The following is a 12,831-nucleotide window of genomic DNA, read 5'->3' as shown; positions in this document are numbered from 1 at the left end:
TCGAGAGGGTGAGTCTGTGACGGTGGGTCTGCGATGAAGGGTCCAAATTCGCAATTTGGATCCTGTTGAGTCAAATATTGAGATCCTCTTGTCCGGGTGAAAGGTATAGGGTGGCAGTAATGGGAGTGATGGGAGGGAGCTACAGGGCACTGTCTGCATAATATGATCAGAGCTTCCAACGGGATTTTAGGGGCTTTCACTTCCAAGTAAATGGCCATCATAAAAAGATAAAGAATGAGCCGAGATCCTGAGTGGATCAAGGGCGGATCATGCCCCCAAACGGGGAATTTATTGTCAAGCTTCATACATTATCCATTCAGGAGCAAATCTGGCCACTTGATTTTCCACTTTAGAGCTCCCTCCGCTCATCCCATTTCAATCGTCACGCGTCGCGTAGTGCGTCTACTTCTAATCCTGGCTCTTTTCCCAGGCAACCTTCGACATGCATATTCAATACCACGATCCTTCGGCCATCCGTTCCATAGACCAAGACGAACACATTAAGCATGACAAGACAGACGCAGCGTCGTTCTCGACCCTTGCTCCATTCTTTTGGGACGAAAAGGAGGCTGAAGATCAGGCGATTACTCGAGAGATCAGAGACGATGTCTCGGCCTTCACCCGTGTAACGGACCTCTTATCCTTGGAAGAGACCGCCGAGTTCCGACACGTGTTTATCAAGGTACAACTAAGTAGTACGAGCAGGAACGTGAGTCAGCGCCTTAGGGACGAGACCAACATGGAATTCCTTGACACTCCATTTATGCTCACACGGGATCGACAAACACTCTACATCAATGAGCCAGCTCGACTAAGGGCCGGGGATCACTATTACATGAGTTATCGCTTCGAGCCTGAAGGCAAAAACCAATCCCTAGCCAAGACAGTGATGGTGGAGATAACGGTGAAGAAGAGTAGTGTCCAAATAGATTGTGCGGGCGAATTGGGTTCGGAAATTCTTTGCTCCGAGTACAACCTTGAGGAAGAATGTGTGGCTTCTTGTGGTGCGGGTTCCACTCATCCTGCCGCTCATTGTCAATGGGTACAGGAAAACAGGTAGGGAAAAGATTTATGGCTTCCTGCCTTGCAATTTTTTATGAGGCAGAAAGTAACTAATTACTTACATGTCTTTGTGGCTGTCCTCCTGGAAGAATTTAGCTAATTACAACTTACAAAATACCTTATCTTTGGCGATGACTTTCCTAGCGTACCACTTGGTGGTTGCCTTGGTTGCCTCATCCAGGCAAATGAGACATAGAATTGGACCCTTCAATGAAGGAAAGGTCAATTGATGATGACTCAAAATGGTCTATACCTTTCTTGCACCTCGGTTCATATGATTTGAACGGAGGGAATGCTGTCAAACTTTTCTAGACCAGAGCTCCTCCCACGAGATCTGAAACTCTGAATCTGAATGATTTGGTCATTACAGATGTCACTTCTATTCCATCATGTACATTTTTCTCATTATAACTTGTCAAAGACAAGATCTTCTCTCCCTTTCACAAGTACAGACGTTGGAAAGGAACAAACAACTTGATACGCAATTACAAGCTGCCATTCCGAGCTCTTCGATCAAATGAAAAATAAGAATTCATCTGAGTGTTTACATCTTTCATTTGACCTAATCTATAAACCACTGGTTTTGTCACCATCACTTTAACACTTCATTCATGCCCTTGTGTCTGGTTCATTTCATGGAGGTGACAAACATCAAATATCAATGAAAAAACGAAGGTTTACTCTTGCAACCAAAGCATCCTCAAATTGCATACAATTAAATGCCACGTGTTTAATGCTTCCGCGGAAACCCACGGCTTAAGGTGAACACATTTTAGAGCCATTACACCTTCGTATAACAAGTACTGGAATGTTTTGATTTGCGGGAGACATTTCCCATGACAACGCTGACTTTGGGCCACGTTTCGTTTCAATGGAACAAAGTAAATTTCAATTTCATGCCTTCAGACTTTGACAATAATTTTCACGAGATTATGTCGGGTTGAATCGAGGACCCTTCGGAATACCAATGAGCAAAGACGCAGTGCTTGGATCTGAAATAGCTCGTTTCTTCAAAATAGGCGACTACAGTTGTTCTTCAAACATTACCTCATTAAATGTACTTTTGTTTTCTCGTCGCATTAATCGAGTTTTTGATACACATACAAATTCCCATGGTAAGCAAAATATCAGTCTAGATATTGATATAAATTTACCCAATAATTCATGAGGAATCGTGCAAGCTAAATTTAAACCGACACGTTGTATTGTCAGAAGATATTGGAATGCTTTTGGTGCAAAATTCTTCCAAACCGTTGATAGGTCCAGCTTTACAAAGATACTCCTTCATTTTGGTATGGTTCTCCTATCTTTGGCATCCTTAGGCCCGGAGGTTATCGCATCTTTGCAAAAATATCGCAAATTTATATTCATTCTCTGACTGGCCAACAAATCTAAATGATTTATTCAATTCAAATGTGACGCTACTTTTTCTGCCGAACTCAATCCACCATTAAATTTGAAACCATCGCCCAGAGGTATTTTCAATTCCAGGAAAATGATGCCCAGATAGAATTCCTCGATTCTGTGGAAATACTACAGACTTCAAAACCTTGGCATTTAACTTAATCCGTCATATGAATGTTTTCTTTACGTAGAGAGAACGGGTCAAGCTACTCCACGTGTTCCATTGATCCAGTGACATGTCCAGATCTGAGATGCGACTTTTTGGAAGCAAGGTCTGGCCTGTGCCCTCAAGATTGTGTCGACCCAGGTAATAAAAGCAAGGATGACAAATGCAATCAAACCAAGCAAATATAACGGTTAGTATCAAACTTTTTAGCTCACGTGTACGGCATGCCTCGACTAAGTGGGTCATCCGAAGGGCCTGGTTTGGGGATTCTACCCCAAGACATGCAAGATCTCATTTGCACTTGTGCAGGGGATTCTTGTTCTTGCATGGGCCCCAATTCAACTTACTCTCTTTGGGACGAGAGGCATCGCATGGATGGTGAGTAAATAAATGTTCACGCTCTTCAACTTAATCACTCTCAGGTGAAACGATCCTTTTAACCATTGGGCAATGGTTAGTAGATACCACATCGGGAGCTCATTATTATTCATCGATGTTGGACTCGTAACTGTCAAGTTCCTTCAGGATAGTTATCTGGAAAGCACGAAAATGAAGCAAGGATGAGACCGTCGGCCTCAATTCTGGAGAACTCATGGAGTTTCCCAACTAAGTCCGTTGTTCCACTTCTGAACATGAATAACACCTCGCTTTGGGTAGTAGCTACGAGATAAAGTGACCATATAAGACTGGAAAACGCGGTCACCGGACTTTAATCATGTGCTTCCATGAACAGGTTCCATCACACAAAAAGTTGGGTCTGCTCGCTTCCGCCCAATGTCTCCTCGGTGAGGAGGAATCTGGGAATAAGATTTGTCGACCACATTAGAATGAAACTCGACCTTAAAGCTCTCGCCTCAAGTACCTGGATTAATGGCGATCAAAATTCCGACTAGCACGTTCGGCTCGACCTTTGAGAATGGAATTTAATTAGGTGGAAGGAACTCGAACTCCGACCCAGCTCATCTTGAGTGTCGATTTCCCAACTCAGCTTTCCTCTGCCTGATCACGCAGAGATCGAGAGCGACCAAGACGAAGCCAGGCCTGATTTGGCGAGAGCGTTGGTTAAAAATGCCGAATGAAACAAGAGAACCGTCTAGCTTAGTTATCTTAATGCAATACTCATCCAAGGTTTGGTTGAAGGTTAACCGCACTTTTCCGTAATCCGTGCGTAAGTCTCTTTTTCAAATCCTAAATAAAAGTGACTTGCCATGGTTAGACGTATATTCGATAAACTCCTTTTTGGGTGAGCCGTTCAACTTGCTTCAGTCACTCACAAAAAGATATGGTTAGGTCGATTTCGCACTCCAAAGGCCTCGGCCTACTTGTCACGAAGAGAAGCAAAAAATGGCGGGGGCAATTTCTTTTTATGGCCGGATTCAATGTCTTTCTTTCACTTCTCCATGAAAGCTCATCAAGACGGGTCATCAAAGAAGCACTTTTCATTATTTTCTCCCATTTCTTACTCTTCTCTGTGCAGACGAGGAGTCCTTTCTACTTGGGCATGGCAAGGCCTTACGAGATCAAGTGGACGATGATTTCTTTTGCGGCGAGTCTTGTCTCATGTGGTTATCTGCGGTTGGATGCGTTGTCATTATGGTTGTACCAGTGGCAGCCATTTTTTTCTACAGGCAAAGGTGAGATTTAGCTGAGATCGCATATCCATTAGCTGAACCGTTTCCACGTATCTGGGGGTATTTCCAACTCAATTAGTGATTATAGATGATCGTTCCGCGGAACGGATCATATACATGAATAAGAGACACAAAAGGACCCTTCAACCCCATCCACATCCCTCATATGAATAAGCCAGTGTTTCCACGTAAAATCTCTTTTCATGAAGGTACACATCGCACAAACTGAACAGACTCCCCAAACCCATGTCTCCTTCACTTGACACTCCCTTCTTGCGATCGGGGTTGGATTATGGGATGAGTGTGGGTGCTTCATCCAGCGCCAACACCGCCACGACCTCCATCACGGCCAGTGCCACCATGCTTATGACGAGGGACCCATTTGATTTCGATGCACCCGCAATCCCACCGGTGAGTAGCTCGGTAGCTCGATAACTCGGCATTAAGCAAATACGACCTCCTAATACAACATCATGAGGATCTTTCATGAAAATTCGACCAAAGAACGAGCTGTTGTGACTGGCTTGTCATCTCGAATCTTCTTTTGATTTGATGTTCTAGGTGGACGCCAAATGGGAATTTCCCCGACGAGATCTTGTTTTGGAGGAGATCATTGGCGAAGGAGAATTTGGAAAAGTGATGCGAGCGAGGGCGTTCTTTCGGAATGGCGATGATGTGGGTAAGTACGATGGGACGACAAGAGAGACAAATAGATATCTGAATGCAAACAGCCAAAAAAGACGGACACTAGAAGTGCAATTTCTGCCAAATCGTATCATGACTGGGTTTTTGTCGAACAATGTCCGCCATCATATCTTCCCCCAACCAAGTGGCTCGAGAAGTGTCACAAAGAGGACTAAAGCGTTTCGTTTCTCCCCCTTCTTCGTATTTGGAATAAAAAAGCAATCCCTTCCCCCTCCATGAAGTCTCTGGGGACCTTTGGGGAATAAAAGAAAAGATAAAACTAACATTGACTCTGAGGTTTTGACAAATAGCTCCCATTGGTAGGGCCGCACAGGCAATGTCTAGAGTCTTTGCCCAGTGCAAGCAAGCTAGCCAGCCGATTTACCGCCTGGGAAGAAAAAAATGGAATTCGCAGCAGGAACTTTCTCGCCCCATGGTAAGAGTTCATATGATCGAACCCATCGATGCCTTTTCCAGATAGACAGTAAAAGAGAGAGAGAGAGAGAGTCTTGAAAACGTTTTGGCTCCATATAATCCATCAATGTTGTAATTGGCGTTATTTTCGTTTGTAATCTTTGCTGACGGTAATTGGATCATAGCGTTACATACTCTTGTTCACAAATGATCGTCAGTGTGTGATAAACGCTGAGCGGACTTGTTAACTTTTAGCAAAGCAAACTTCCGTTCCGTTATGATCCGTTAAATATACAATCATGGACAATCTTGGATAATGCGTTGACCCTGGGAAAAAAGGTTGTTTTTTCGCCTATTTTTAGTTTTCGAAAATGCGAAAAAAGGTTGCATATGTGTAAAAAAAGTTGTAGTAATGCAAATGAATGGCTACACTGGGGAAATGGTCAATTTTAGCCCCACTTAGTGTCTTTCCTGAATTTTTATCTGTTACAAAATTTAGGCACATCTTTGTTTTACTTACAAAAGATTGACGATTGACTTTTGGCGCAACTTAAAGGGCGACACTGTTTCAACTGGTTGGTCAGCTCATCGCTCTTGCGCGTGCCTCTCCATTTGACCACGTGTGTGGGTTTCCCTCTGACCCGTGACCCACCCCATTGACGCTCGACCGCCCAAGGCTGTCACATCCATATCCCGATTGTTAGATTGTTAGATTGCTAGATTGCTAGATTGCTACCAGTGCGCTTCATTTATCCACCCGGATAGTTTGGGTCCCGAGAGCCGCCGCCGCCTTCACCGATTCCGCGTTTCGGGCCCCCATGTCCGCCGCTTCTGCTTGGCCGTTGCGTTGTCAATACTGCCAGTCCACCTTTAAAGTGGACCTCTTGCCCGCTGGACCTTGTTGTCGAGGGTTCTGTCGCAAGGAGCACGAAGCGCAGGCTGTCCTCACTCCCGCCACCCCCATCGCGGCGCCCTGTACTTCGACTAGCCCTAAGGTCCAACCAGCCGTCCCACCTGCGGTCCCGTTATCGCCCACCATCGGTGCCCACACCCTGGTCTCGCCCCGCCCTCTCACCATGACCAGTCCCAGTTTCAAGAAGGGCGACTATTGCCGCGTCCGTCATCCTCAAACCGGGGTTATCGAAGAAGCCACGGTCACCGGACTGAGTAGTTCGGGTTCGACGGCGGCTGTGCGCTTTTTGGCCACCCAAAAACCGCTCAAATTGCCCGCCAAAGAACTGCTGCCTTCGCGGGGTCAGATCGCGCGTACCGAGGCCTTAGCCCAAGGTCAAACGCTGCCGGCGGAGGCCGCTCCGGAGTCGCACAGCCCCATTTACATTGTGGGATCGGCGTGTCGAGCCGTGTTCTCCCAAGACCAGGTGGAGTACGAGGGCGTCGTGGAGACGGTCCATGCGGACGATTCAGGCGACCCATACGCTACTATTCGTTATTGTGGTTACAACAATGCGGAAACGGTGTGGTTAAGTGACCTTTTACCCTCGCAAGGTCCGACCGCTGTCGCTGAACAATGTCGGGCTGCTCAAAAAGAAATGGATCCGGCCCCATCCTGGCAAGTGGGCGATAAATGCCGGGCCGTTTTCTCTGAAGATGATGTCGAGTACGAAGGCACCATCATGACGCTCCATGAAACGGATGCGGGCGAAGCTTATGGCTTGATCCGATTTGTGGGCTATGAAAATGAAGAGACCCAATGGTTGGTTGATCTACTGCCCAGCCAAGGCGCCGAAGCCATTCAAAAACAAATCCGCGATAGTCGTCCGGCCGAAGCTGTGACGGCCGCCCCGGTAGCTGGACCGGTGGTCGACCCCATTGAAAAATCCCATCCGCCGGAATCCACGCCGGAGCCCGAGCCTGAGACTCCCATTAAGCCGGATTCCGCGTTGAAATCGGGTGTGCCTCTGCGAAATCCCCCATGGCAAGTGGGTGACCGATGTCGCGCCATCTTTGCCCAAGATGGACGCGAATATGAAGGCGAGTTGATGTCGGTGGAGGCTGACCAACAAGGTGAACCCTATGGCATCGTTCAGTATGTAGGCTACAACAACGAAGAGACCCAATGGCTGTCCGAGTTGTTGGAAACCTTAGGCGAGGATGAGAGAAAGAAACAAATCGAGGCCAGTCGAGCCTCCACCGTCAAAGCCGAGCCTACTTTGTCTCCGCCCTTGCCCAATCAGGTAGAGCAAGCCGCTGAGGCGGCAGCACCGGTGGTTGTTGAAGTGGATACCGCACCAGCTTCTGCTGAAACCCGCCATTCGCTGGCTGACAAGCCTGTCCTGGACGAGCGACCACCCAATTTTCAATCGGGCTCGCCTTGTCGGGTCACTTCCAACGAAGATGGGAGAGACTACGAGGCCACCGTTCTTAATGTAGAGGAGAAGAAGACTCCTCCCGTGGCTACCGTCGAAATCATTGGATTTGATCGCGTTGAGCACAAGGACCTGTCTCAACTCTCGCCTTCAAAGGGTGAAGGGTTCCGAAGGGTCCAGATGGAAGACAGCCTTACGGCCAGGCCCAAACAGTTGCCGAAGGAGGCTCCTATCAAAATATCGCCAGCCAGTAATCCCGAAAAAGAAACACGATTCTTAGAGCTCGAAGCCAAGAACCTGGAACTTGAGTCTGTCGTTGCTAGGCTGGGGCGAGAAAACCGTCAATTGGAGGAATCAAACAAGAAGCTGGTTGTCTGCAACCAAGGATTGATTGATGGCAATAGGATGATACAAACGTCCTTGGAGGATACGCTCAAAAAGGCCAGGACGAAGCATTCTGAAGAGCTAGCTGTGGCCGTCGAAAGTATGAAATCTGCCGTGGCCGATAGCAAGACTCTCGTTCAAAAACTGGATGAGGTAAAGAATGAAAATGTCAAATTGAAAGCAAAGATCAAGGCTTTGGAGTTAGAGCTGGTCCAGGCCAATGACTCTTTTGAAGAAATCAATCGAAGCATGGATGCCAATGGAAACATCGGGGCAATGGCGGCCAATCGTCGGATGGCAGCCGGTGGAAATAATATGTTCCCCATTATGTATCCGATGATGTATATGCCGATGGCCAACGTCCCTGGTGGCCAATTCGGTCCCAACCAACCCATGTGTTTCATGCCTGTCCCAATGTCATCTGATGCTTTCGGAACACCATCAAAGTCTGGAGAAGAACCCAAAGAAGAAACACCGGAATCTAAGTCAAGGGAGTGAGCTATTACTTTTCTCTGCGATTGTTGGTCTTGACGAGTTGGCCGCCCAAGTCTTGAATATGTAAAATTATTCGTGTGATGTTATTGTTAGAGCTTGATGTTCAAGCTAAATGAAGCGTATTTTTATGGACCTGGGTTGTGCCTTTTTCTTAAGCCGTTAATAAAAAATCTCGAAATCACACAGATGTCACCTAATGGTTTTTGCGATGTTTGTTCCTTACATTGACATATATATATATATTCGAACTAGTCGACTATTTTGACGTCGCTTTATTCCATTCAAGAATCTCGTCTGGTGGCAGTGAAGATGCTGAAATCCAACTACAGTCAAGAGGAACTTCATGATCTGATCTCTGAATATGCTCTCTTGAAAGAAGTGAATCATCCCAACGTCATCCGGCTTCTTGGGGCGTGCACAACTCGCGGGGGCCCCCTTAGTATTATAATGGAATATGCCGAACACGGATCACTGAGGTAGCGACCACATTCGACGCCATTCAATGCTTCCCTCTCACGCATTTCTGATTTCCCTACAGAAATTTCTTGAGGGCCTCACGTGGCTTGCTTGAAGATGCAAACAAATCTCGACCTTCGGCATCGAATTCCTACTCGCCCTCGTCTTCATCCGGTTACATTGAAAGGCCTTCCCTGAGCTCCGGTGAAATTCTCTCATTCGCGTGGCAAATTGCCAAGGGCATGAACTATTTGACCCAAATGAAGGTGAGAACAGTCGAAAGCACAACATTGTTATATGTTACGTAGGATCTCTCCGGGCTATCTCCGTTGAGACGTAGACCATCCAATGCAACAAGACTTGACAGAAAAAGTTTTTTAGGATCGTGTTGTTTGTTAACGAGTCTGGGATTTGGTTCAATGAACATAACCCATGTTTTTTTGGATTCTGTAGGTATCAATTGCTGGAAAGAAATTTACCAATTTAGTTTTCAAGTTCACTGAGTCGAACATTCATCAAAGTGGCCTCAAATTTGCCAGGCCACCACTTGATACATCGTGTCACATAACCGACATAGATTCGTTTGAGTCCTCTCCTGGTCCCCTAATTTTGTTTAAAGTCTAACAGTATATATAGTTGTGATCAAAAACTGTACGTCCATTTATGGAGGCTGATTGTTCCGTTGCCTTGTTTAAGAGCACTATACTAAAGAGTTTTTATCCTTGTTCTTTTCGTTCTAGTTGGTCCACAGGGATTTAGCTGCGCGCAATGTCTTGGTGGGTGAAGGCCGTGTTTGCAAGGTTTCGGATTTCGGACTCACCAGGGATGTGTATGTTGACGAGACCTATTGGAAGAAAAGCAATGGACGAAGTGAGTAAAGTAGGAGAAGCTGGGACAATAGAGAAGGATTTGCTGCGTACCGTGACACTCATCCACCCACCCAATCACCCACACCCACACACACATACACACACACATACCTACCACCTAACTTAGATGGATCTCCTGGGGACCGCTGGGCTGACATGGGGCTGAAATGTGATAAATGAGGTGGGTGGCTTTCCAATGTGTAATCGAGTCCACACTCTTTTTCAGTCCCCGTGAAATGGTTGGCTCCCGAGAGCTTGAAGGATCATCTGTATACCACCAAGAGCGACGTGTGGAGCTTCGGGGTGTTGCTGTGGGAACTGGTCACTCTGGGTAGCTCACCCTATCCCGGAGTCCCGCCCGAACGGATTCTCATTCTTCTCAACGAAGGATTCCGCATGGAAAGACCTCAATCTTGTTCCATGGAATTGTATGTTACATTTACTACTATACATACATAAAGTTCCCTCCTAGTGGTTGTTACTTTTCTTTTCTTGAGCAAACAATACTCCTTTATTTGGATTGACCCGTTGTAGATATGATGTTATGACCCGGTGCTGGAATGATAACCCAGATGAGCGCCCTTCGTTTGAGGAATTGATCGATTGGCTCGAATCTCTGCTACAAACCAATACCAATTACTTGGATCTCAGTCCCATGCTTGTCAGCAATCCGGCTTACCTTGAACCCATTCGCAAAGGTACAAACTGTGAATTCTGTTTGATGACATCAAGACATTTTCAATCCAATTATCTTTGTTTACATTCTGTGAATGTTGCCGTGATAATAATGATTTTTCAAATTAGTCATTTAATTTCATAAAACGATAGCTTTACTAATGTCAAATTAAATTTTGTTTCTGTAACTCCAGTAGGAAATATGTGTTTCTCTCCAGTCAAGATCCTGTTCATTTCAGATTCGCTATCATCCCTCCCATCATTGCATTTTGAGAGCGATTCCCCCATTCAAGAGCAAGTACCGTTGTTGTCGCTCTCCGAGTTATTTGAAGGTGACCCCATTCCGTTTCAAGAGCCACCCGAGGTTCCCAAGCCACCCATGAGGGTGATCCCCAATCCCAAGCCATCCGTAACTTGGCTTGATTTCAAAACTTTGGATTCGTTAAATCAAGAACCGTTGTCGCCGTCAACTCCAGAAGATCCCGAGGCATCCCAGCCTCTCGATCAACATCAGCATTACTCACAGTTATTGGCAGGCGAAGGGGATCAGCAATCTTATTGTCAAAATGAAATGGATATTCCCTTCGTGGACTTTGAGGACAATACCCACGATATCATGAATCCTCAAACGGTGGTTGCGGGAATGCCTCAAAATATCATTACCACCCTGGATGCCTTGGATGAAGACTCTCCTAACGGATATCGAAGACTGAATCGTCAATTTTCCACCGAAGTCAGTCCACAAACGCAATCTAACCTTCCCTCGTCAGGTTATATGCGGTTTGATCCAACTGGGCTAAATGCCAAGAATCTAAACCCAGGCTCGTATTGTCGGCAGTCGGAAGTATCAGCTCTCTAATTTGAACAAGTTCACACACCAATACTATCCATCATTGTCATTGCCTTCATTGGTTTGGTTCTGGCTTCCGAGACCGAGAATTTGATGGAACGCTGTGTCCCCTCATTGTTAAGTTCGCTCCAATTGTGTTGTGCTTGTCCTCCTCCGATCCCCTTGTATGTAAAGCTTTAGAGGATTCTGAATTCAGGCGTAAACTAATGCTCACTCGTCCCCATTAGTATGACGAAAATATGTTCGGCAATAATGGATTGCTGAACAGATGAGCGACGCTTGATTCATTTTTTTAACAAAAGAAGACATCAGGGGTTCAGAGGCCTTCAAAGGCAAGACGTGATGATTTCAAGTACTGGCGGGTAGAGAGCTGAATTGGGAACCCAATGGCAGAGAAACGTGGATGATCTTGAAAACGTAAAATGCGAGTAAAAGGTGTTAAAAAGTAGAACTGAACCAGTTTGCTTCACGTTAAAAAATTTCCCTTGCGGTTTGTAAAAGTTCCAGTTATGACCTGTATCGGCTAAGGTGGCATTCAGTTGAAGCCGACAATGAGGATAGCATATCATAATATCGTTATTACCTATGTATTGAGACAATGACCAGTAATTGAAATACCCACAAATCTATTCACTTTGACCCAATTTTGTCTCTTTTCAATTGGATCATCAGGTTGTTGGAATGGAATCTAATCATGACAAACTTTGCGATATGACAAAGAGATGATCCATTCGATTCGATTTGATTGTTTCCGTTTTTAACAACTATTTCGTGTTGGATGTTGCCGTTGTTTTCATCGTGAGTCTTTCTAATGGTAAACTTTTGCCCTCTGTACACAAGATGCTGCTTGTATCTTAAGGCTGTGATCCAAGTTGTAACTTTGGTAAAGACAAGGCTAACCATTTATTCCGTCTGCACCTTCACCATAGAGTACCAGTCAAACGTCAAATACAGTCCCAGATTCTTGTTCATCCATATGCATAAATACGAGTACAATACATGTTTAATCGTTTCTTATTTATTTGTCTTCATTCGTTTTCCTAATCAAACGTAATGTAAGAACAAGCTTTCCCACGGGGAATTGAGATCTGCCAGGACGAGTTAACCCAGTAAAGGGTTATTTAGAAGACACTCTCCACTCTCTATACAAAACATTTCTAGTTAAGTGGCTTGGCGAGGCAAAATTGTTGGTAGCAATAAATGAGAAGGTCCATCCTCCATCTCTCTTGTAATCCAGTATGTGGATTTGAATCATCGAAATAAAGGAATCATACCACTCAAAAAACATTGTTAGGCACGTGACAAGAAAGATTCGAGAGGGGGGAGGAGGGGGCTTTCAATAAAAAAGTTTTTGGATCAAAAAGGCTCGTAAGACTTTGTTTGTGATACAACATAATACATTAATACAAAGAAA

General features: G+C 45.4%; 2 protein-coding genes and 1 long non-coding RNA gene across 4 annotated transcripts; 2 read left to right on the top strand and 1 right to left on the bottom strand.

Moving 5' to 3' along the window:
* Window positions 1–139: 139 nt before the first annotated feature.
* LOC131889577 (proto-oncogene tyrosine-protein kinase receptor Ret-like) lies at window positions 140–12,434 on the top strand. Its single transcript, XM_059238717.1, has 12 exons — window positions 140–1,056; window positions 2,658–2,773; window positions 2,843–3,010; window positions 4,110–4,266; window positions 4,473–4,674; window positions 4,825–4,942; window positions 8,854–9,043; window positions 9,106–9,289; window positions 9,764–9,893; window positions 10,119–10,320; window positions 10,427–10,590; window positions 10,807–12,434. Exons 1-12 carry the CDS (start codon window positions 443–445, stop codon window positions 11,424–11,426), a joined length of 2,865 nt encoding a protein of 954 aa, XP_059094700.1. The 5' UTR covers window positions 140–442; the 3' UTR covers window positions 11,427–12,434.
* On the bottom strand, window positions 2,424–3,603 carry LOC131889598 (uncharacterized). 2 transcript variants are annotated; one of them, XR_009374210.1, is made up of 4 exons: window positions 3,495–3,603; window positions 3,240–3,429; window positions 2,654–3,166; window positions 2,424–2,584 (listed from the first exon to the last, which is right to left on the bottom strand). It is a non-coding gene; the product is annotated as an uncharacterized LOC131889598 (long non-coding RNA). The 2 variants fall into 2 exon arrangements; XR_009374209.1 differs by having other exon boundaries at window positions 2,654–3,429.
* LOC131889588 (uncharacterized) lies at window positions 5,969–8,748 on the top strand. The gene has a single exon (XM_059238729.1). It carries the CDS (start codon window positions 6,180–6,182, stop codon window positions 8,568–8,570), a length of 2,391 nt encoding a protein of 796 aa, XP_059094712.1. The 5' UTR covers window positions 5,969–6,179; the 3' UTR covers window positions 8,571–8,748.
* Window positions 12,435–12,831: the final 397 nt, after the last annotated feature.

The sequence above is a fragment of the Tigriopus californicus genome, chromosome 1 (assembly GCF_007210705.1).
Source record: "Tigriopus californicus strain San Diego chromosome 1, Tcal_SD_v2.1, whole genome shotgun sequence".
Lineage (NCBI taxonomy): Eukaryota > Metazoa > Arthropoda > Copepoda > Harpacticoida > Harpacticidae > Tigriopus > Tigriopus californicus.
Note: the sequence above shows the minus strand (reverse complement) of the source record. Positions and strands in the feature narration are given on the sequence as shown.